At 36.7% G+C, this 20366-nt stretch overlaps 4 protein-coding genes across 6 annotated transcripts; 3 read left to right on the plus strand and 1 right to left on the minus strand.

Annotated features, from left to right (window-relative positions):
• Nucleotides 1–1061: 1061 nt before the first annotated feature.
• LOC137747107 (NEDD8-conjugating enzyme Ubc12) lies at nucleotides 1062–4289 on the plus strand. Of its 3 annotated transcripts, none has more exons than XM_068487120.2 (6): nucleotides 1062–1344; nucleotides 2147–2260; nucleotides 2924–3032; nucleotides 3537–3615; nucleotides 3732–3848; nucleotides 3935–4289. In XM_068487120.2, the coding sequence occupies exons 2-6, from the start codon at nucleotides 2152–2154 to the stop codon at nucleotides 4070–4072; spliced, it is 552 nt and encodes a 183-aa protein (XP_068343221.1). In that variant the 5' UTR covers nucleotides 1062–1344; nucleotides 2147–2151; the 3' UTR covers nucleotides 4073–4289. The 3 variants fall into 3 exon arrangements, with proteins under 3 accessions (XP_068343221.1, XP_068343220.1, XP_088542198.1); XM_068487119.2 differs by having other exon boundaries at nucleotides 1325–1464; XM_088686072.1 differs by lacking the exon at nucleotides 1062–1344 and adding an exon at nucleotides 1648–1688.
• A 3486-nt stretch (nucleotides 4290–7775) lies between these two features.
• Nucleotides 7776–8210, plus strand: LOC137747809 (uncharacterized). Its single transcript, XM_068487952.2, has one exon. It carries the CDS (start codon nucleotides 7776–7778, stop codon nucleotides 8208–8210), a length of 435 nt encoding a protein of 144 aa, XP_068344053.2.
• A 4660-nt stretch (nucleotides 8211–12870) lies between these two features.
• LOC137747083 (NEDD8-conjugating enzyme Ubc12) lies at nucleotides 12871–15760 on the plus strand. The gene is made up of 6 exons (XM_068487092.2): nucleotides 12871–13073; nucleotides 13792–13899; nucleotides 14569–14677; nucleotides 15042–15120; nucleotides 15228–15344; nucleotides 15449–15760. Exons 2-6 carry the CDS (start codon nucleotides 13797–13799, stop codon nucleotides 15584–15586), a joined length of 546 nt encoding a protein of 181 aa, XP_068343193.2. The 5' UTR covers nucleotides 12871–13073; nucleotides 13792–13796; the 3' UTR covers nucleotides 15587–15760.
• Nucleotides 15761–16073: 313 nt separating this feature from the next.
• On the minus strand, nucleotides 16074–19457 carry LOC137748127 (uncharacterized). Its single transcript, XM_068488211.2, has 4 exons — nucleotides 19054–19457; nucleotides 17679–18287; nucleotides 17338–17513; nucleotides 16074–16959 (listed from the first exon to the last, which is right to left on the minus strand). Exons 1-4 carry the CDS (start codon nucleotides 19056–19058, stop codon nucleotides 16361–16363), a joined length of 1389 nt encoding a protein of 462 aa, XP_068344312.2. The 5' UTR covers nucleotides 19059–19457; the 3' UTR covers nucleotides 16074–16360.
• Nucleotides 19458–20366: the final 909 nt, after the last annotated feature.

A 20366-nucleotide genomic window follows, 5' to 3' on the forward strand; every position in this document is an offset into this window, starting at 1 on the left:
ACTTTAGGTGGTTCCGACTCGTGTGCAGGTATAGTTAGTGAGTTTGAGATTTGAGCTCTAGATTCAGCCGTACAGGTCACGTTAGGTGACTCCGGCTGATAGATTACATAACATTGATTGGCATTACCTGAGTGCTTGCATTTTATTTTGAGGCATTTGACATGGCATATTTCTGAGCATGACTTATATTTATATGTATATTCTATTTTCTGGGAAGTATACAGGTTTTACGGCGAGGGGTTAGAACTTGTTTATGAAATGGTTTTTGAAAAGCTTTGTTTTTGCCCACTCACGCTTTCTGTTTTGCGCCCCTCTAGGTTCTAGTTTGGTTAGTGTTTTTGGTGGCTCCCCAGAGGATTTTCCCGCCCTATCTGACAGAATATCACCAGTGTAGGACCACTTTTGGGTGTGTTTATTTAGTGTTGTTTCTCCCGGACTGCACTAGGTCTTCCGTGCTCTGAATTTTGTTTGTCACACTTACGCTTGCACATGTATGTTATTTTCCTCGTGTATAGCTGAGTTTTTATTTATTCGTATTTTTATTATTATTTCTTAGTTTCCGCACTGTGCACTTGGTTACGTCATTTCCACGTGACGGCCAACATGCCCTGATCTCGGTCGGGGTGTGTCACAAACTGCAACATTGGTGAATCGATTAATTACATCAGTTTTAAGTCTTTATGGTTCGGTAATGATTTTGATTTTAAACAAACTGAAGTGTGTACACCCCCCCTCTTTCTTTTTTTTTTTTCTTTTCAAAAAGAAGATATTATTTGTAGTAAGGAGGTAGGGGAGTGGGCTTAACCTCACACTGGACTAACCATAATAATGTGGTTCAAATTCATCATTGACAAATCAAACTTAAGACCTTTCCCTTACAGATGAAAAATAATATTAGATCGTAGTACTAAGTAATAAATACACCCCTTTCTTTATGTTTGGACCAAAAAATAGCTTTTTAAATTTTACGGAAAATAAAAAGTAAAGAGGAAAACAATTATCTTTGATAAAAAGATAAACATATAATCATGTATTAATCAAATCACGAGAGGTGGCTCAGTGGGTCAAAGTCGAGTTTCAACAAAAAAAGGGTTGAGTTTCAAACATTTTCGTTTCTCCATGTTGTGAAGAAAAAGAGAGGGCGTGGAAATAAAGCGAGACGCGAATAATACTCTGTCATCTGTAGCAGCGTAGACCCCAGAGAGACCAATCATCCAAACCTCCCCACAAAACCCCTAAACGACATCGTCCCATCCCAAATCTGCCCCACGCCCCCCTTCTCTCTCTCTCCGTACTTTCCCACTCATCCACAAAGTCGTCTTCTCTGCGGCTTCCTCTTACCAGGTCAGCATCTATGCATCCCAATAATACACTTTCTGTGTGTTTGGATATATAGTTGTATGTATATGTCGGCAAGTTTCTTTCTTTCGCTTTGCTAGATTTTCCAGGAAATCCGATCATCAGGTGCTTAAAGTTTAGAAATTTCTTGGGTTTTGAATCTGATTGGTTGATGATTGTGTCTGTTAATTTTTGGGGTTTATTGGGTTTTAAGTTGTTGGTTGTTCCTTTTGTGCAAGATTTGATTGTTTTTGTTTGTTTCCGATTTAGCAATTTATGATGCTTGTTTATTTGATTTTTGTAGAGAAGTGGTGTTAATTTGAAAAGGGTACTTTAAAAAGGAGTAATTTGTAAGTGTTTTATTACTTTGAGATTATTGTTTTAGCGATCAACGTGAGATTGTAAATTTGTAATTTGTTTGAAAATATCAGATTTAGTTTAATGACTTTGAGTATTAAGCAGCCAATGAACCGACAGTTGTATAGCATTTTAACCCGCATGGGTCCAGAAAGATGAAAAGATTAAAACGAAAACAGAAGAAACGAAGAATAATTGAAGGACTGGTCGCCCGTGAATAGAATGGTTTCTTGATTATTTTTTTATTGGTTGGTGTGTACTAAATTTGATGTTTATTTGGTTATTTTCAGCTTTCTACATGAAATTTCAGTGTATCGATCTGCTTGGCATGCCTCTCGCATCTTGATTGATTCATCCTGTACTTGTAGACCAGCACAATTGTTGTATGTAGCACAAATGTATAATCGCTTTAGGATTTTTAGGATCATTGTGTTCTTTTTCACTTTTTCAGGAGATATGATTAGGCTATTCAAAGTAAAGGAGAAGCAAAGAGAACTTGCTGAAAATGCGAATGGAGCGTCACCTGTGAAGAAGCAATCTGCTGGGGAATTGCGTCTTCATAGAGGTATTCCTTCTGTCCAATTGCAAATGGAGTATCACCAGTTATTTGTGATTGAAACTTCTACATATTCTTCTAGTTTTTAAATGCCTTTGATGTTCTAATTCCACAAATTAATTGAAATATGAGAGATGAGTGATTTTTTAATGTCAAGCATTTTGTTGATTGTCAAGCAGCATGGATCAAATCTGTTAGATGGTTTGAATTTTTCTTGGTTGATGTCTTAGCTGGCATTATATTCTCTAGCCCATAGTGCTTATGAATGGTGAAATAGGACATCGTTCTTGGTCCATAGTGACGCTGTATAACTTATTTATAGAGTTTTCTAGCTGGCGGTGCTTTAAGTCAATTCAAAAATCAATTTTAAAACATAACTTCTTTAGCAAATTATTTACCCTGGAATGTTTAGGGTTTCATCTTTTTTCAAGTCAGGTAGACATTTGAAGTTGAGATAATTTCATGCTGAGTACAAAGTTTCAGCAAATGAATGTCAATTGAATTTTCTAGCATTCTTGATTACAATCATTATTTAAATCTGTTTTAATTTTGTTAAAGGATAAAGGGATTTAAACTGGTTCATTGCTAAATTGTGTTTTGGAGTTGTGTTGTTTTTCGAAATGTGGCCACCATTTATTAAAAAAAAAAACATTTTTGTGGTATCTGATGCAGATATATCTGAGCTGAATCTCGCAAAAACTTGTAGCATTTCATTTCCTAATGGCAAGGATGACCTGATGAACTTTGAGGTTACAATTCGTCCAGATGAAGGATATTACTCGTAAGAAGTTCTTCAACTTTATGTGTGTAAAAGATTGTTCGCATAAAAGCTTTTGCCACAGCTGCACATACTAATTTTAGACACCTCTCCTTTGTCAGAGAAGCTGAGTTCTTTCGTTTTCCATTCACACAAACACATGTAGATACTTGCTCATTCCAAATTTGTCTATAAATTTAGATGTAGTTGGGGGATTTTCAATTGTAAGACACTGCATTGACTATGAAGTCAACACCGAAAACATTCAATATTGTTGTTGCTCAGGTGAACAATCATATATTGTTTCAACATTGTGAATGTCGTGCAGCCATTGTTTGCATTGACTATGCAGTGAAGTCAACACGAATACGAGCATTGGTGTTGAAGGTTTCAATATTTTTGTTACTTCTAAAAGAAAATTATATATTGTTTTTGTTCTGGAAAACAAGTATATATGTTGTCTTAAGATGTCCTATAAAATTAGCATAACGATCAATTAACTACATTCTTTTCCATTTGTTATTACAGGGGAGGTACGTTTTCGTTTACTTTCCAAGTGGCGCCTATCTATCCACATGAGGCACCAAAAGTCAAGTGTAAGACCAAGGTAGACCTGCACATCATATATATTTCACCGATTCTTGTTTAACTGTATTTGTTTCTTCTCTTTTATTTGATTGCTTATATACTACATTGTCTCATACATGGTACAAACCCTCACAGGTCTACCATCCTAATATTGACTTGGAAGGTAATGTCTGCCTCAACATCCTACGAGAAGATTGGAAACCTGTCCTCAACATAAACACTGTCATTTATGGATTGTATCATCTTTTCACGGTACTAATGATTGTCTCGATGGTCCTTTGCAATTCGTTGCCATCTGCTATACGAATGCTTATTTTTCTCTTTGGTTTTGTTTCCAGGAACCAAACTATGAAGATCCACTAAATCATGATGCAGCAGCGGTGTTGAGAGACAACCCGAAGATGTTTGAGTCTAATGTAAAACGTGCTATGGCTGGTGGTTATGTGGGGCAAACGATTTTCCCCCGGTGCATGTAGCTTTTGTTTGGTACCACCAAAGTGCCAATTGAGGTATTTACCAATGCTCGATATGCAAGTGGGGTTGTAATATTTGTTTGCAGATTGCATTTTCTTTGTTCTTCCTTTAAAATGAAAGAAAATTTATCGACGGAGCTGGGGGCAGTAAAATGTATGTCACTGTAACTGTTGGTATGCTTTGTATGTTGACATGAATGTTAATCTTCTTTTGTAATAAGGATTCATCTCTCTCTCTCTCTCTCTCTCTCTCTCTCTCTCAACAAATATACCAATCTCGACGATAAGATGGATCACCGTCAAAGAATCGCAACGTTTTTCTTTTCACTTTTTATTCAAAATGATCATTGAGATTGACATAACTTCTCATGTTGGTTTGTGAGATTTAAAATTGATAGAAGTGGTTCTTAGATGAGTCATCCATCAATTATTTTTGTCATTGTGTGAGAAATCTTATTAAAATAAGGGTATTTTGGTCAAATCAACCATTTCTCCTGAACCGGTGATGAAGATTTTTCATAGAATGACAAAAATGATTGATGGTGGAGAATCTTAGAGATTACTCTGTCGATTTTAAATCTCAATTATTAAAATGAGGAGTTATGACAATCTAAAGACCATTTTAATTATAAAAAAAAAAAACTTTTTCTTTTTTTGATACCACAATTACAACATTAGTTTTGTTAATGAAAATCTTTTAGCTGAATCATAAAGTAACCGGTTTGATACGGTCTCAAGCAGTTTTGGCCTTTAACCCATTTTATTTTATTTTCGTTGCTTCTTTTCTTTTTTTTTTTTCTTTTTTTTTTTTTTTTTTTTGGTTAGAAACTAGGAATATCATTCTAGGACTAAGAAGTCAAACAGGTACACAAAAGCCTACCTAGAGGCAAACACCATGAAAGACAGACCAAGACGAAAGTAGTGAAAGGGGATACATCCAGAGGACACTTCAACTAAGTGAAAGTGTCACCCTAATCACCACCACAGCAAAATTAATGTGGACACGGAAGACCATCATTGTTCAAAACATGAACCAACGAAGATGGGGGCCTATCGACCCAAACAAAATCACTCATCTCCGTAAAACCAACCAACGCAAGAACATCCGCCGCTATATTGGTTGATCTCGGCATCCAAGACCAGCAACATTTCTGGAAAGCCCCACTTAGCTGTTTGACCCTTGCCAAGATAGGGGAAGCCTCCCAACTACCATTTTCAAGAGAATCACTAAAACAAGAGACAGTTTCGAGAGAGTCCAATTCGAGAATGACAAAGCTAACACCAAAAGAGGCATCCAATTCACACCTACACAGCAGCGTCAAAGCTTCAGCCGTCGCAACATTAGGAGCCTTAATAGAGTATCTCGCTGCTGTCAAAAACCTACCCCCATTTGCCCGCATCACCACCCCAACGAAACCCAACTTAGTCACCTTGCACCAGTTAGCATTAACATTAATTTTTTAATATGGAGAGTTAGGAGAACTCCACCGTGATACCTGGCCCTCCCGAGCATTCACCATTGTCCCACGAGTCCCCAAGTCCCCAAGTCCCTCACCGCATCCAAGAATGATCCCATCACATTGGATAAAGCCAAAAACACCTTGGTGGGATTAATTGGTACCTGATTGAACATATATTGCTTGAAACCAATTTGATTTTTTTAGATTAACCATATTAAGTTTGGGTGCGGTTTGGGTTGGTTCGACTTTGGGTTTGAACAGCGTATCGACCGCACACTGGAGCTTGTCTTAATCTACAACCGAATCACAATGGATGAAAACCGATGTAATTGGTTCAGCAATATTGCAATTTGATTTGATTCCTAAAATATATAATATATTATATTTGTTTTTTAATCAGATAATATTGTACATAATACGTGTTACTTTATATAATTTTGTTCTAAATTATAAATTGTTTGGTTCGATTAACCCATCCTTTGTAAAATCAAAACTGCATGCCAAATGGTTCGGTTTGGTTGGACTTTTGGGTTTTCAGTTTGTTTGCCAGCCCTAAACCATACATAAAACTTCATAAATTGTTATTGTATACTCAATAATACCATTTAATTCTTGACGCTGGTGCATTACACGATAGTGGGTAAGAGAGGTTGAAATCTTTCCAGTATTCGAAAAAATTGATGAAAAATTGGTTCGAAGCAAACAGTTGGTCCCCTTCAAAAAAGAAATATATATATATATATATATATATACTATTACACCATAATCCTAACTGAAATAGAGCTTGTTTGAATGTGTTTTTAAAATGACTGAAAGCGTTGTCGGAGAAAATGTTTTTAGAACCAATCTTTAGTAAAGATGCAAGTAAATCCTAAAAAAACACTTAAAGTGTTTTTGGAACCCAAATGCTTTTCTCCAAAAACGTTTTCAGTTATTTTAAAAGTACATTCAAACAAGTTCATAAACTTCTTAAAGTTTAAAACACAAAAATTGTTGAAAATACTGGTAGGTTAATGAATACCCATATTGATATTGAAAACATTGGTAGATTTTTCAATGCCCACACAAAGTGATATTGACTTGGGAAATGAAGGAGGATCATATTGTCAAAAGGTGTGTGCTGTAAATTTCAATGTATAGTTAATACATTTGTTTGGAGTTGCTCTATAAATAGAGCTCTTTGTATGCTTTCAAGATACACAGAGAACATCAGTAACATCATTATATATCCCTCCATCTTTTATTTTTCGTCCCTTTATGTTATAGTTATAGTGTAATATTTTACACATGCTTCGCTCCTGTCACCAGTAAATGTTATCTCTCTAACTTTTACCTATTTATAACACGTTATCAGCACGACTCTCTAACCATATCTCATTTCTCTTCGCCGAAAGAGAGAAAGAAAAAAGTTTCCTCTAAAGATTTTACTGTTATTCTTCTTTCTCTGCCTCAACTGCTGAATATATCCTCGCGAAGAACTGTTTGCACCATGTCTACTTCTAGTTCTCAACCTAACAGTTACATATATCCTTGATTTCTTATTTAGTGTAGCTCTTGATTACTAACCTAGTGTTTATTTATGTCGATTTTAGTGCAATCCAAGATGGTACGGTACAATCACCCATCTTGAACTGCAAATTTAATCTTACTGCAATCCAAGATGATGCGGTATCATCTCCTATCCTAGACTGCAGATCTAATTTTACTGCAAATTTTAGGTGAAGCGGTATAATCACCCACCCTACCCTACGTATTTAATTTACCTGTTGTTTAATTTCATTGCAATTTTAGGTGGTGCAGTATAATCGCCCAGCCTATTTTGCATATTTAAATTTTCCTGCTACTTGAGTGATGCTGAATGATCATTCATCCTATGTTATGTTATTTCAATGAGAATGGTGCGAAACAATCATCCTTCTCATTCATCATGTAAATCTCGAGCCAGAAGTTTCGAGTGCTTATCATTTTGGCCTGAATATCAAAATGAAAATTTTTTTGTAAGAACCTAAAGTTCTAACACTACATACCTCCAGAATGCATATTATTGCAAGTTCTTACACATCTCTGTTTTTCTTTCAGAAAAGAAAATGACGAACTTGGCAAAACTTGATTTTGTTGCCCTAGACATTACTGAGGAAAACTACTTTACCTGGGTAGTGAATACCAAAATTCATTTGGAGGCAAGGAATATTGGAGAAACAATCAAGGAGAAGAATAGTGCATCTTCTCCAGATTGGGCGAAGACCATGATTTTTATACGTTGCCACCTTGATGAAGGACTAAAGAGCGAGTACCTAACGGTTGAAGATTCGTTAGCTCTTTGGAAGACATTGAGAAACAGATACAATCACCAGAAAACGGTGATTTTTCCAGGAGCTCGTTATGAGTGGACTCACCTAAGGATGCAGGATTTCAAGTCAGTGGCTGAGTACAATTCTGCGATATTTAGAATTAACTCCCAGATGAAACTCTGTGGGAAAACCATCACTAAGGAAGATATGCTGGAAAAGACCTTCAACACCTTTCATGCCTTAAACGTGCTCCTACAGCAGCAGTATAGAGAACGAGGTTTCACTGAATACAACCAGTTGATATCTCTGCTTTTAGTAGTTGAACAAAACAATGAGCTCCTAATGAAAAATCATTATTCCCGACCTACTGGATTTGCATCATTCCCATAAGTAAATGCTACTTTCCTTGAAGTGAATATCATATCTTCTTGTGGCAATAATCATAAAGGAGGACGTGGCCACAAGCGAGGGCGGTGGAACGGAAAGGGCAATAATCATGGTGTCTAGTTTCACAACCAGGTTCCAAGGCATAATTCAATCCCGAGCTTCAAAAATATAAATCGCCACAAAGACAAAGCTCATATGAATAATGCTCCCAGAAACTCTGAAGGAGCCTGTCATAGATGTGGTGACAATGAGCATTGGGCGTGTACTTGTCACACCCCAAAAATATCTTATGGATCTATATCCAACATCCATCAAGGGGAAGGGTGTTGAGACAAATTTTCTCGACTAGGCTAAACCAATGGATATACCTGATCCAGTGTGTGACTTCCCACCTAGATATCTCAGACTTTATTGTGAAAATGGGGAATGAAGTGTACCGGTCTGACAGAATCATTTATATTTGATAAAGCATGGATAAGCACTATAGTCATTCTCAAAACAAGAGTAATGACAAAGATATTTGTTTTGCAGACAGCGTAACCACGCATACAATACTTCGAGATCGAAAGTATTTCTCAAGATTGGGAAAGCCAAGATTATGTTACCAAATGGAACAATATTGTCCATACAGAATGCGTTGTACGCTACTCCATCTACTTGAAATTTGTTGAGTTTCAAAGACATACGTTTAAATGGCTACCACATTGAAACGAAAAGTGCAGAAAATGTAGAGTATCTATGCATTACCTCCAATGATACCCAGAAGCATATATTGGAGAATTTACGTGGTTTGATGAGTGGATTATATTATACATACATAAAGACAACTGAATCATATACTGTCATAAACCAGAAGTTCATTGATTCAAAAGTTTACATGTTTTGGCATGATCGTCTGGGTCACCTAGGATCCACCATGATGCGTATAATCATTACCAACTTGAATGAACATCCATTATTGTGCAAACGCATTGCTATCTCAAATGATAACCCTTGCAAGGTTTTTTTTCTCAAGGGAAGTTGGTAATTAGACCATCACAACTAAAGGTTGATGCTGAATCCCCATCATTTCTGCAAAAAAATTAAGGGGATATTTGTGGGCCTATTCAACCATCATGTGGACTATTTCGATATTTTATGATTTTGGTTGATGCATCTACCCGATGGTCACACGTTTATCTCTTGTCTAATCAGAATATAGTTTTTACGAGACTTCTTACTCAAATAATTAAGTTCCAAGCACAATTCCCAGATTACTCCATTAAATCAATCCGACTGGATAACGCTGGTAAATTTATGTCTCAAACTTTTGATGATTACTGCATGACATTAGGCATTGATGTTGAACACCCTGTTTCTCATGTCCATACTCAAAATGGTTTAGTAGAATCATTGATCAAGAGGCTCCAGTTAATAGCTCGCACTCTGCTCATAAAAACAAAATTGCCAGTTTCTGTATAAGGACATGTGACATGCTGCATCATTGGTTCGATTGAGACATATAGCCAACCATCAATACTCCTCAATACAACTCGTGTTTGGGTATCAGCCAAACATTTTACATTTACGAGTTTTTGGTTATACTGTTTATGTACCTATTGCACCACCACAACGCACTAAGATGGGATCTCAGTGCAAACTGGGAAGTTATGTGGGTTTTGATTCACCATCTATCATTAGATATTTAGAACTCAGGATAGGTGATATGTATACAGCTCGTTTTGCTGATTATCACTTTGATGAGACAGTATTCTCATTGTTATGGGGAGAAAATACCGTTTCTGAATAACGGTAAGAGCTGATATGGGTTGTTACCATCTTATCTCATTTTGATCCACATAGCACTCAATATGAAAATGAAGTGAAAATGATCGTTCATCTTCAAAGTATTGCCAAACAAATACCATATGCATTTAATGATGCTATGAAAGTGACAAAATCACATATACCAGCTGCAAATGCACCTGCAAGAATTGATGTGCCTGTTGGATAAAATGAAGTGGCAGCGAATGGTTCATCTGGTGCACGTCTGAAGGGTGGTAGACCTTCATGTTCAAAAGATTCATCCTTTCGAAAGAGAAAGACTAAGGCATAATTGAATCCAAATGAAATCATTCAAGAAGGAAAAATGAATGACAAATCTACAATTCATGATTTTGTGCTTTTAGAAAAAGAAAATGTCCTTGGTGAGACACATGTACCTGAAGAAACAGAGGTACATGAAAGCAAATAAATCTCCATAAATTATGCTTGTACTAATGAATTGTAAGATCAGAATGAAATAATTATCGATATGTTTGCATTCACAGTAGCCACCAAAATCATATTAAATGAGGATATTGAGCCCCACTCTGTCAATGAATGCAAACAGAGACGAGATTGACCTAAATGGAAAGATGCAATCCAGACAGAATTAAATTCCTTAGAAAGGTGAAATGTTTTTGGACCAGTAGTCCAAACCCCACTTGGTATAAATCACATGGGTTACAAATGGGTATTCATAAGAAAGCAAAATGAGAAAAACGAGATTGAAAGATATAAAGCACAACTCGTTGCACAAAGTTTTTCGCAAAGACCTAGAATTGATTATGAGGAGACATACTTTCCTGTAATTGACGCAATTACGTTCCGTTACTTACTAAATTTAGTGGTTTCAGAAAAACTTGACATGCGACTTATAGATGTCATCACCGCGTATTTATATGGAGAATTAGATACTGACATATATATATGAAATTTACAAAAGGACTTAAGTTGCTTGAAACAACTAACAAATCACGAGATATGCTATCAATCAAATTAAGGCTATCATTGTATGGGCTGAAACAATTTGGATGAATGTGGTATAATTGTTTCAGTGAGTATTTGATCAAAGAAGGGTATATCAACAATGTCATTTGCCCTTGTGTGTTCATTAAGAAATCCAACTATGGATTTGCTATAGTGGCAGTATATGTCGATGATATGAACCTAGTTGGAACTCCTGAAGAGCTCAATAAAACTGCTGAATATCTGAAAAATGAATTGAAAATGAAAGACCTTGGAAAAACAAAATATTATCTCGGCATGTAGATCAAGCATAGTGTTAGTGGAATTTTGGTCCACTAATCAACTTACATTAAAAAAATCCTGAACTGATTTGGCATGGACAAGGCTTATCCACTCAGCACGCCAATGATCGTTCGTTCTTTGGACATTAAGAAAGATTCATTCCGTCCAAAAGAAGATGATGAAGTGGTCTTTGGTTCAGAAGTACCATATCTGAGTGCAATATGTGCTTTATTATATTTAGCACAATGTACTAGACCATATATAGTTTTTTTCAGTCAACTTGTTAGTAAGGTATAGTTCTACTCGAACAATTCGTCATTGGAAGGGAATCAATGATGTATTGTGATACCTTCGTGGGACAACAAACATGGATCTCTTCTACTCAAAGAAATCCATAAATGACCAGGTCTTTGTTGGATATGCAGATGCTGGTTTTCTTTCTGATCTGCATAAACCCTGCTCACAAACTGGATATGTGTTCAAGAATGGAGATACAATAATCTCATGACACTCAACAAAGCAAACATTAGTTGCTACATCTTTAAATCACTCAGAAATACTTGCTTTACATTAAGCAAGTTGTGAATGTTCTTGGTTAAGATCAATGATCCATTATATCCAGAATTCATGTGGTCTAACTTCAAAGACAGACAATCCAACTGTCATCCATGAAGATAATGCAGCATGTGTTGCCCAAATGAAAGAAGGATTTATCAAGGACGATAAGACTAAACACATATCTCCAAAGTTTTTCAGTGTACATGAGCTTCAGAAGGTTAAAGTTATTGAAGCCAGACAAATCCGTTCTAATGAAAATCTGGCAGACCTGTTCACCAAGTCTCTACCAAAGTGCACGTTTCAGATGTTAATGCAAAATATCAGATTACGTCGACTTACCAATCAGCTAAATTTGGAAAATGGGAATCAGGAGGAGATACATATGAGGGGGAGCACCCATGATAAATGCATGTTATACTTTTTTTCCTTCGATTAGAATTTTTCCCATTGGATTTTCCTATCAAGGCAACATAAGCATATTTAACACTATATCAATAATCCAAGTAAAGTTGTACTCTTTTTCCTTCGCTATAGTATTTTCCTACTGAATTTAAACGAGACAACTGATGTTGATATGTGGGCATCCAAGGGGAGTGTTGAAAATACTGGTGGCTTAATGAATGCTCACAGTGATATTAAAAACATTGGTAGATTTTTCAATGACCCACACAAAGTGATATTAACTTAGGAAATGAAGGAGGATCGTTATCAAAAGGTGTGTATTGTAAATTTCAATGTATACAATGTATAGTTAATACGTTTATTTGAAGTTGCTCTATAAATAGAGTGCTCTGTATACTTTCAAGATACACAGAGAACAAGGAAATATCAATAACATCATTATCTATCCCTCCATCTTTTATTTATCGTCCCCTTGTGTTCTAGTTACAGAGTAATATTTTACACCTACTTCGCTCCTGTCACTAATAAATGTTATCTCTCTAACTTTTACCTATTTATAACAAAAATTATATTTTAATTAAATTGTTTCCATCCAAAACGCAAGTGCATACCGAACTTTTCCTTATCCAGATTGTGTAAAGAAACAGAGTATAAATAATGGAACACCAAAACCACCGCATAAACAAATCAGGCATAAACCCCAGGGAGAGGAGACGATCAATCTTCCAAAGTTCCCCAAGCCCCTAAACGACAGGTCGTTCCCTTCTAAATCTGCCCCCGTGCTCTCTTTCGCTCTCTCCTCACTTTCTCACTCGTCGCCAACTCTTCCTTTGCAGAGCTTCTCTTCTCTACCAGGTCAGTATCTACCCATCGCAGTATTATGTATATATATATGTCTGCAAGTCTCTTTCTTTCTTTTGATCTTTTAGATTTTCTAGGCAATCCAATCAGGTGCTTAAAGTGTTCAACTTTTTTCTGCCCTACCCCCCAATTTTTGATATTTTATTATTTGTACCACTTGGGTTTTGGCATCTGATTGGTTGTTTATGTTTGTAAACTATTGGGGTTTATTGGGTTTTAGTTTTTCAGAAAGATTTGAGTTTTGTTTCCCTCTAGAAATTTATGATACTTGTTTATGTTGATTTTGATAGAGAACAGAACTTAATTCGAAAAAGGGTATTAATTAAAGGGACTAATTTGTAAGTGTTTGATCACTTTTGGGTTATTATTTTATAGGAGATTGTAATTTGTTAGAGATCATATTATCTTTTGCTTCAGGGTTTTGAGTATTACCATTAACCCGAAAGGGTCCAGAAAGAAAAAATAATACAGCAAAAACAAAGGCAACAAAAATAATTAAAGGACCTGTCTCCAGTGAATAGCAATTCTTATAGTTTCTTGATGATGTTTTCCTTGCTTGGTGTGTACACGATTTGATGTTCTTTTGATTATTATCGACATTATGTAGTATATCGATTCGCCTGGCATATCTTGTATGTTCTATGCCATTGTTTTCCCATGTCACAGATTTGGGCCCTTTGGGGGTAATTGTGTTTTGTTTTCTCTTATTCAGGAGATATGATTAGGCTATTCAAAGAAAAGGAAAAGCTGAGAGCACAAAACGCCAATGGAGCCTCGCCAGTTACGAAGCAATCTGCTGGGAAGTTGCGTCTTACTAAAGGTTTTCCTTCTATTTAATGATTGAATGTTTTAATATTGTGACTGAAACTTGCACATTTTTGTCACTCTTCTCCAAAAAGAGTTTGGTGATTGTTAAGCAGTATGGATCAATTTTGTAAGATGGTTTTCAGTACCATTGATGGTTTACTTGTTTAATATTTTGGGTTAGGGAGGAGTTTGAGTTTGTCCTGGACTGAAATTCAATTTTTAAGCCATGGTGCTTTGAATGGTGAAATAAAACATCTGTCTTTGTCCTTGGTTCTGCTATAATAATTACCTAGAGGTGTTCAGGCTGGTGGAGTTTAAAGTCAAATTAAAACATTACAGTTTTTAGCAAATGGATTAACACCATGACTGCTTAGCATGTCATCTTTTCTCAAATCAGGTTGATATACAAAATTGAGATGATTTTTTTTTTGGATTACAAAGTCTTAGCAAATGGAATGACAGTTGAATCTTTTCTAACATTCTTGATTGAACTTTAGATGTCATTATTTAAATCAGTTATAATTTGGTTGAGGATGCAGGTTTTAAACTGGTTCTCATTCTGAATTATGTTTACTCTTTTTTTTTTTTTGGGACTATGCGTGGAGTTGTGTTGTTTCTCTAGATCTACGCATCCGTTTAATTAAAAAAAAAAAAGTTTGACTTCTTGGGGCTTCTGATGCAGATATGTCTGAGCTGAATTTACCAAAATCCTGTAGCATTCATTATCCTCATGGCAAGGATGACCTGATGAACTTTGAGGTTACAATTCGTCCAGATGAAGGATATTACAAGTAAGGAATTCTACTGATAGTGTACAAAATTTTGACGAAACTTATTATTTTAGACACCTTTCAATTGTAAGAGAAGCTGGTTTCTTCTTTCGTTTCCACTTACACAAACACTTTGTCACACAAATATGTCTTATGAATATACGTGTGCATGAATTTACAACTGTAAGACACTGGACAATGTGAGGGCCTGCAACCATTGTTTTAGTTAACTACACAATGAATTCAACACGACCACAAGAAGTAATGGTGTTGAAGGATTCATATTGTTGTTCCTCTGGAGGACAAATATATGTGTTGTTTCTAATGTCTTGTAAATTAGCATAACCATCAGTTTTCTACATTATCTTTCCATTTGCCATTACAGAGGCGGTGTGTTTATGTTTACGTTCCAAGTTGCCACTATCTATCCACATGAGGCACCAAAAGTCAAGTGTAAGACCAAGGTAAAGCTGCCAAGAAAATATTTTTCACTTAGTTTTGTTTAACTTCATCTCTTCCCTATGATCGCTTATATGAAACATTCTCTTGTACGTACTCCAACCCCTCACAGGTCTACCATCCGAATATTGACTTGGAAGGAAATGTCTGCCTCAACATCCTACGTGAAGATTGGAAACCTGTCCTCAATATAAACACTATCATTTATGGATTATATCACCTCTTCACGGTACTAATGACTCTCTTGAATCTTGATAGTCCTCCACTCCTGTGATTTGTTTCCATCTGGTATTTGAATGTCGCTTATTTTTTGTCTTTGAATTTTGTTTGCAGGAACCAAATTATGAAGATCCACTAAATCATGATGCAGCTGCAGTGTTAAGAGACAACCCGAAGATGTTTGAAGCTAATGTAAGAAGGGCTATGGCCGGTGGGTATGTGGGGCAAACCTTATTCCCCCGGTGCACATAGCCTTCGTTTGGTAGCACCAAGGAGTGCCAATTGACATATTATGCTCGGAACGGAAATGTGGTTGTAATATTTGTTGCAGATTGCGGTTTCTTTTTCAATCAATTTAGTTGGAGGCTTAAAAATGTATGTCACTGTAACTTTTTGGAATGCTTTGTAGTATCTTGACTTGCCCAAGTATTATCTTGTTATCTCTCTCTCTCTCTCTCTCTCTCTCTCTCACACACACACACACACACACACTCACACACACACTCTCTCTCTCTCTCTCTCTCTCTCTCTCTCAATACCATCAAACTGATCATGTCATGTGACCGTACATTGTACTGTATGCACACGTTGTATGCACAATTTCTCCGCTCCCGGCCCTGTACAGTTGTAGTTTGCTGTATCCGTGCTCGTGTGATATATTGCAGTGAATTGATCATACAATACTGCATTTGGGGAAACGCTGGATGACAGGATTTCAATGGTCATATGCGATTTCAGATGGCAGTTTTGAAGCATGTAAGTTTTATTATTTCCTAATCAGCCTTGTAAATGTGCCAATCTCAGAACAATTCACGGCATGCTATCAACTACATTATGCTGAATCAATCACAAAATCTAGTGTGCAAATGGAAATTTGCTAGCGAAAATCTTTTGGTGTCGAATTAAAAGTGTATCGCTTCACGAAGCGGCTTCTCAAACTGGTCAGTATTGCAGCTGAAAGCTTGGGAGATGCTAAAATGGGGGTCTCATGTGCTTGATCGCTTCTTCAAACCATAGAATGACTTCTCACGTCATCTCTTCCTCTTTGACACTGGCGATTCTGGCATTTTCGCGGTCCTTTCTGAAAAACAGATACAAAGGCGTGTACAGCAAGCTACACAAACCAAACGGAACTGCCATCATCGAAAGAAGACCTTGTGATAATGCCAAGGCCTCCCGAGTAGACCCTTTAGTCGGATCCACTGATTTTGCATCGTAACCAAACATCTTCTCTGAAAGGATTCCAACGAAGGGAGCTGCAAAAGAAGAGAGTGATCCTTCGAAAGCTCGATCAAAGGCGTAGATCATGGTCCGGTGTTTGACAGGGACAACCTCGGCAAACATAGGACCATTTGCAGCAGTAGCATTCCAGCTGATAGTCAGGCCCATCAGCAAGAGGGTGACCGCGAAGGTGTAAAAGCTGTCTACTGACTGTGGGATGACTTTGAGTAAGAACCAGGAAAAGGGGATGCCCATGAAGGCACTGAACTGCGCACACATGATACGGCCTGAGTGAGGATATATCCGTGACATTCGATCTGCTATTAGTCCACCAAGAAGAGACCCCACAGCACATCCAACAGCAAAAAGACTAAGCAAGGCTGCCGTACTGCTGTGATCAAAGCCTACCAGAATGATTAAAAGACGTCATATGACTTGAAGGTAGGAGTTAAAGGTTAGTAGCTCGGCAAGGACAGGAGAGGTAGAAAGAGAACCAACAGTGGTTCCATTGACATGCAGAGTATATATTACGCTACAGAATGAAAAATATATATGCATAGAAATTTACGAATCAGTGAGAAATGAGAAGGATTTCAAACTAAAAACCTCATGGATCTAGGCCTTTGATTTCCATGCTAGAAAATTATTGCACTCGAATTGCTCGAGTAGTTAGAAATGAGAAACAAATCAATGTCTAACAAGCTAACAGTAGCATACCAATTCTACTTTTGAAGTATCGTGAGCATAATCTAAACAGGAAAAGAATTTTCAGTAGCTCATACCGATTAATTGGAACCACATTGTGAAGAACACCATGGCAGTCCAGGGTAGTGAGCCAACAACGCCCTGCAAAACAATTATTTGAAACGTTCGCACTTTAACAACTGCCTTCATGGCTGTCCAAGACTCCAGCCAAACTGATGCTGCACTTGTAGGTCCCTTAATTATCAAATCTTCCCTGCAACATAAAGGAACCAAGTCATCACAAATGATAGATGCTGAGAACACATTCAATGAACTCTTTCTTCTTTCACAATCACCAGAGCTACAATTTGTTCAGGGATTTGGAAACTGAAATAATCAAGGAATTAGGTGCAGAAGTGATAAAATGATCGTCTCGTACCTCTCAAAAGTCGGGTCAGTAACTATTTTTCTCGGGTCAACCACAAACGCGAAAACAAGGAACCCAATTAGAGAACTAAGTGATGCCATGAGAATGAAAGCACAGCGCCATCCCGGTATATTCCAGTACTGTTCACCAGCCATGAGTGTAGCCAGAACACCACCCCCAATTCCACCCAAGGAACCGACAAGGCTTACCATCCCAAATCCAGCTCCCCTCACACCATCCTTATAACTATCAGCAATAAACGACTGAAGTGCCGGTATAACAATTGCCAATCCGAAGCCATTCACTGCCCTCCAGAATGCAACTTGTGAAAAAAAACGACTTGCACCCACTGCGGCTGTTGACAAAGCCCAGCAAAAAGTGCCCATTGCAAGAACCGCAGGGCGGTCATAGTTAATAACTAGTACACCTGCAAGGGGTGATGCCATTCCCTGTATAAAGTTCCTAATGAATGTCAGATAGCCAAGGTCAGACGGCCCGGCATTGAAAGCCTCACTGACTTCTTTGTAAACAGATGGGAGTAGATTTTCATCGGCGCGCTCCATTATAGCAGCCAAATTGATCAGAATGAGAGACAGCGAAATCCCAAAAACCTTTCTTGTCCTGTGAAAAGTATACGTATTAAACGATATAGATACACACTCAACCAGTCAATGCAATGTGAAACTACTCCACAGAAATCAGCTACATCAAGAGCATAATTCCTGAGTACATTTTCATCAGGAACACACACAAGCATACTCGCACAGATATTAAAACAAGGGCCACTGCAATCTTGTGTCATACATACAGAAATTGTATTCACTCCAAAATTCAAGGTGGATCAGAAATACAAAGGCCAATTTTCTAAAACGTACAAATTTAAGGTCGTTTGATAACCATTTCGTATTTAGATTTCATTTTTCGGGTTTGTGCTAGATATAAGAGGGAAAATATATGGGGAAAAAAAGACGGACGAAGAAGGGTGGAAGGTATGTGGTTGACGCACACAACAAAAACTAGAACGTGAAAGCAACTTAAAATTGTTTTCACGTCCCTCCCACCTTTATTCTTCCATAATTCTTCATCTCTCCTTTCTCCCACGTATTTCTTCTATCTCTAACGAAAAATAAAAACTAAAAACGAAATTGTTATTAGACGAGCTATTGTCAAAACTATATTGTGTTGAAAACCGCATCAATAATTTACATTTGGACATGAAACTCTGGACAAACGGTAATTTGAGAAATTAAAAAAATCGAACCAGACAATTATTGACTGAAAAAAAACACACACATATATGCTTCATAATCCACGAATCCCAGAAAAAAAGAAAACAACTTTGGAAACAATCAAGGGACAGCAACAACGTGGGAAGAATCAAACTCACCTCATGGCTTCCAAACTTCTGAAAAAATCAGGTTTCGACCGAGACGAAGTATGAGATGATGGAAATCTGATTAATCCCCAATTAAGGCCCTTAAACAAAATTAATTAAGAACCCACGAGTGCAAACTCCAAAGAAACCGAAAGGACAAGCCCTCTGCATCTATGGAAGATCTGAGACGAAGCACCCCAACTTTCCTTAAACAAACTGACCTCCGACGGGCTCATCAACAAATTTCTAAACGGATATTCAAAGACTATGTCTAACATAGGAATCTAGTAAATATACGTTTTTGCAATAATTACGATCGGATTTATTGATTTGATTACAGGTCCTTACGGTTGTTTTCAAAAAGAGCTCGTCTCATCTGATATCTCGTTTGGATGAATTTTTAAAATAATTAAAAATGTTTTTAAGAAAAATAATTGTATGTTTTAAAAATATTTTAAATACTTTTTATAAGAAGTGTTTTTTTTTTTTAAATACTTTGAAGTAATTTTTCGGAATTTATTAATATTTTTATTAAGAATTGATTACAAAAAAAATTTCTTTAAAAAAAATTTCAATTATTTTAAAAACAATCCAAATGAATTTTAAGTTTTCGTTGATGGCGTCGTTGACTTTAAAGTATCAAAGTACAGGGCAATGGGCAAACGTGGGTTGGGTTCGATTTCGACCGTTGGATACCATGCTTCATGACTGACGTTGAAGAATTTGTCCAAATCGGCTGCGTCTCATATGTTACGTCTCATATCTTGGTTGCTTTTAGGCCGTCCACGTGTTTAGGTAATGATGATGTCTACACTCAAGAATTTGACATTAGAAGTTTGATTTGGATTGGTGTGTGTTTGATAACTGTGTTATAATTAATTTAACAGTGTGATTATGTAAATCTTAAGTACAGTTCTATGAATCTCTATCTAACGTTGTTTAGGCTCTCGCCTAAGCGCTAGACAGTTGGTTATCGACTTACCGTCCCGATTAATCTCTAGGCGTTTGAAAATTAAGAAATGATGTTTTGACCTGCTTAGGTGTCTACGTAGTCCGCCTAGGTCTAGACCCGCCTAGGCACTCTGTAAGGTCGCAACTCCCACTTAGACAGAAAATTGATAACTTCCGTTTTTCTTTTTATTTTTTTAATAAAATGTAAGAGACTTATTGAATACTTGGATGAACACTCATTATATACTTGTTCCCCATGTTTTCAATGTTCTAATATTTTATAATCTTTCATTTTATTTAGTAATTTATGTATTTCAATACAATTATATATATATATATATATATATATATATATAAGTATAACTAGGCACTTA

This window comes from Pyrus communis, chromosome 2 (assembly GCF_041283825.1).
Source record: "Pyrus communis isolate YQ-2024b chromosome 2, ASM4128382v1, whole genome shotgun sequence".
NCBI classification, from domain to species: Eukaryota; Viridiplantae; Streptophyta; class Magnoliopsida; order Rosales; family Rosaceae; genus Pyrus; species Pyrus communis.

Excerpts from the sequence above, each read along its gene's own strand:
- LOC137747107 (XM_068487120.2), top strand. The coding sequence starts at position 2,152 with ATGATTAGGCTATTCAAAGTAAAGGAGAAGCAAAGAGAACTTGCTGAA. Across the intron at positions 3,033-3,536 it reads CCAGATGAAGGATATTACTC|GGGAGGTACGTTTTCGTTTA; the intron begins GTAAGAAGTTCT and ends TTGTTATTACAG. Across the intron at positions 3,849-3,934 it reads GATTGTATCATCTTTTCACG|GAACCAAACTATGAAGATCC; the intron begins GTACTAATGATT and ends TTTTGTTTCCAG.
- LOC137748127 (XM_068488211.2), bottom strand. Across the intron at positions 17,514-17,678 it reads ACTGACCCGACTTTTGAGAG|GGAAGATTTGATAATTAAGG; the intron begins GTACGAGACGAT and ends TTTATGTTGCAG. Across the intron at positions 16,960-17,337 it reads AATGTGGTTCCAATTAATCG|GCTTTGATCACAGCAGTACG; the intron begins GTATGAGCTACT and ends TCATTCTGGTAG.
- LOC137747083 (XM_068487092.2), top strand. The coding sequence starts at position 13,797 with ATGATTAGGCTATTCAAAGAAAAGGAAAAGCTGAGAGCACAAAACGCC. Across the intron at positions 13,900-14,568 it reads GAAGTTGCGTCTTACTAAAG|ATATGTCTGAGCTGAATTTA; the intron begins GTTTTCCTTCTA and ends CTTCTGATGCAG. Across the intron at positions 15,345-15,448 it reads GATTATATCACCTCTTCACG|GAACCAAATTATGAAGATCC; the intron begins GTACTAATGACT and ends TTTTGTTTGCAG.
- LOC137747809 (XM_068487952.2), top strand. The coding sequence starts at position 7,776 with ATGATTTTTATACGTTGCCACCTTGATGAAGGACTAAAGAGCGAGTAC.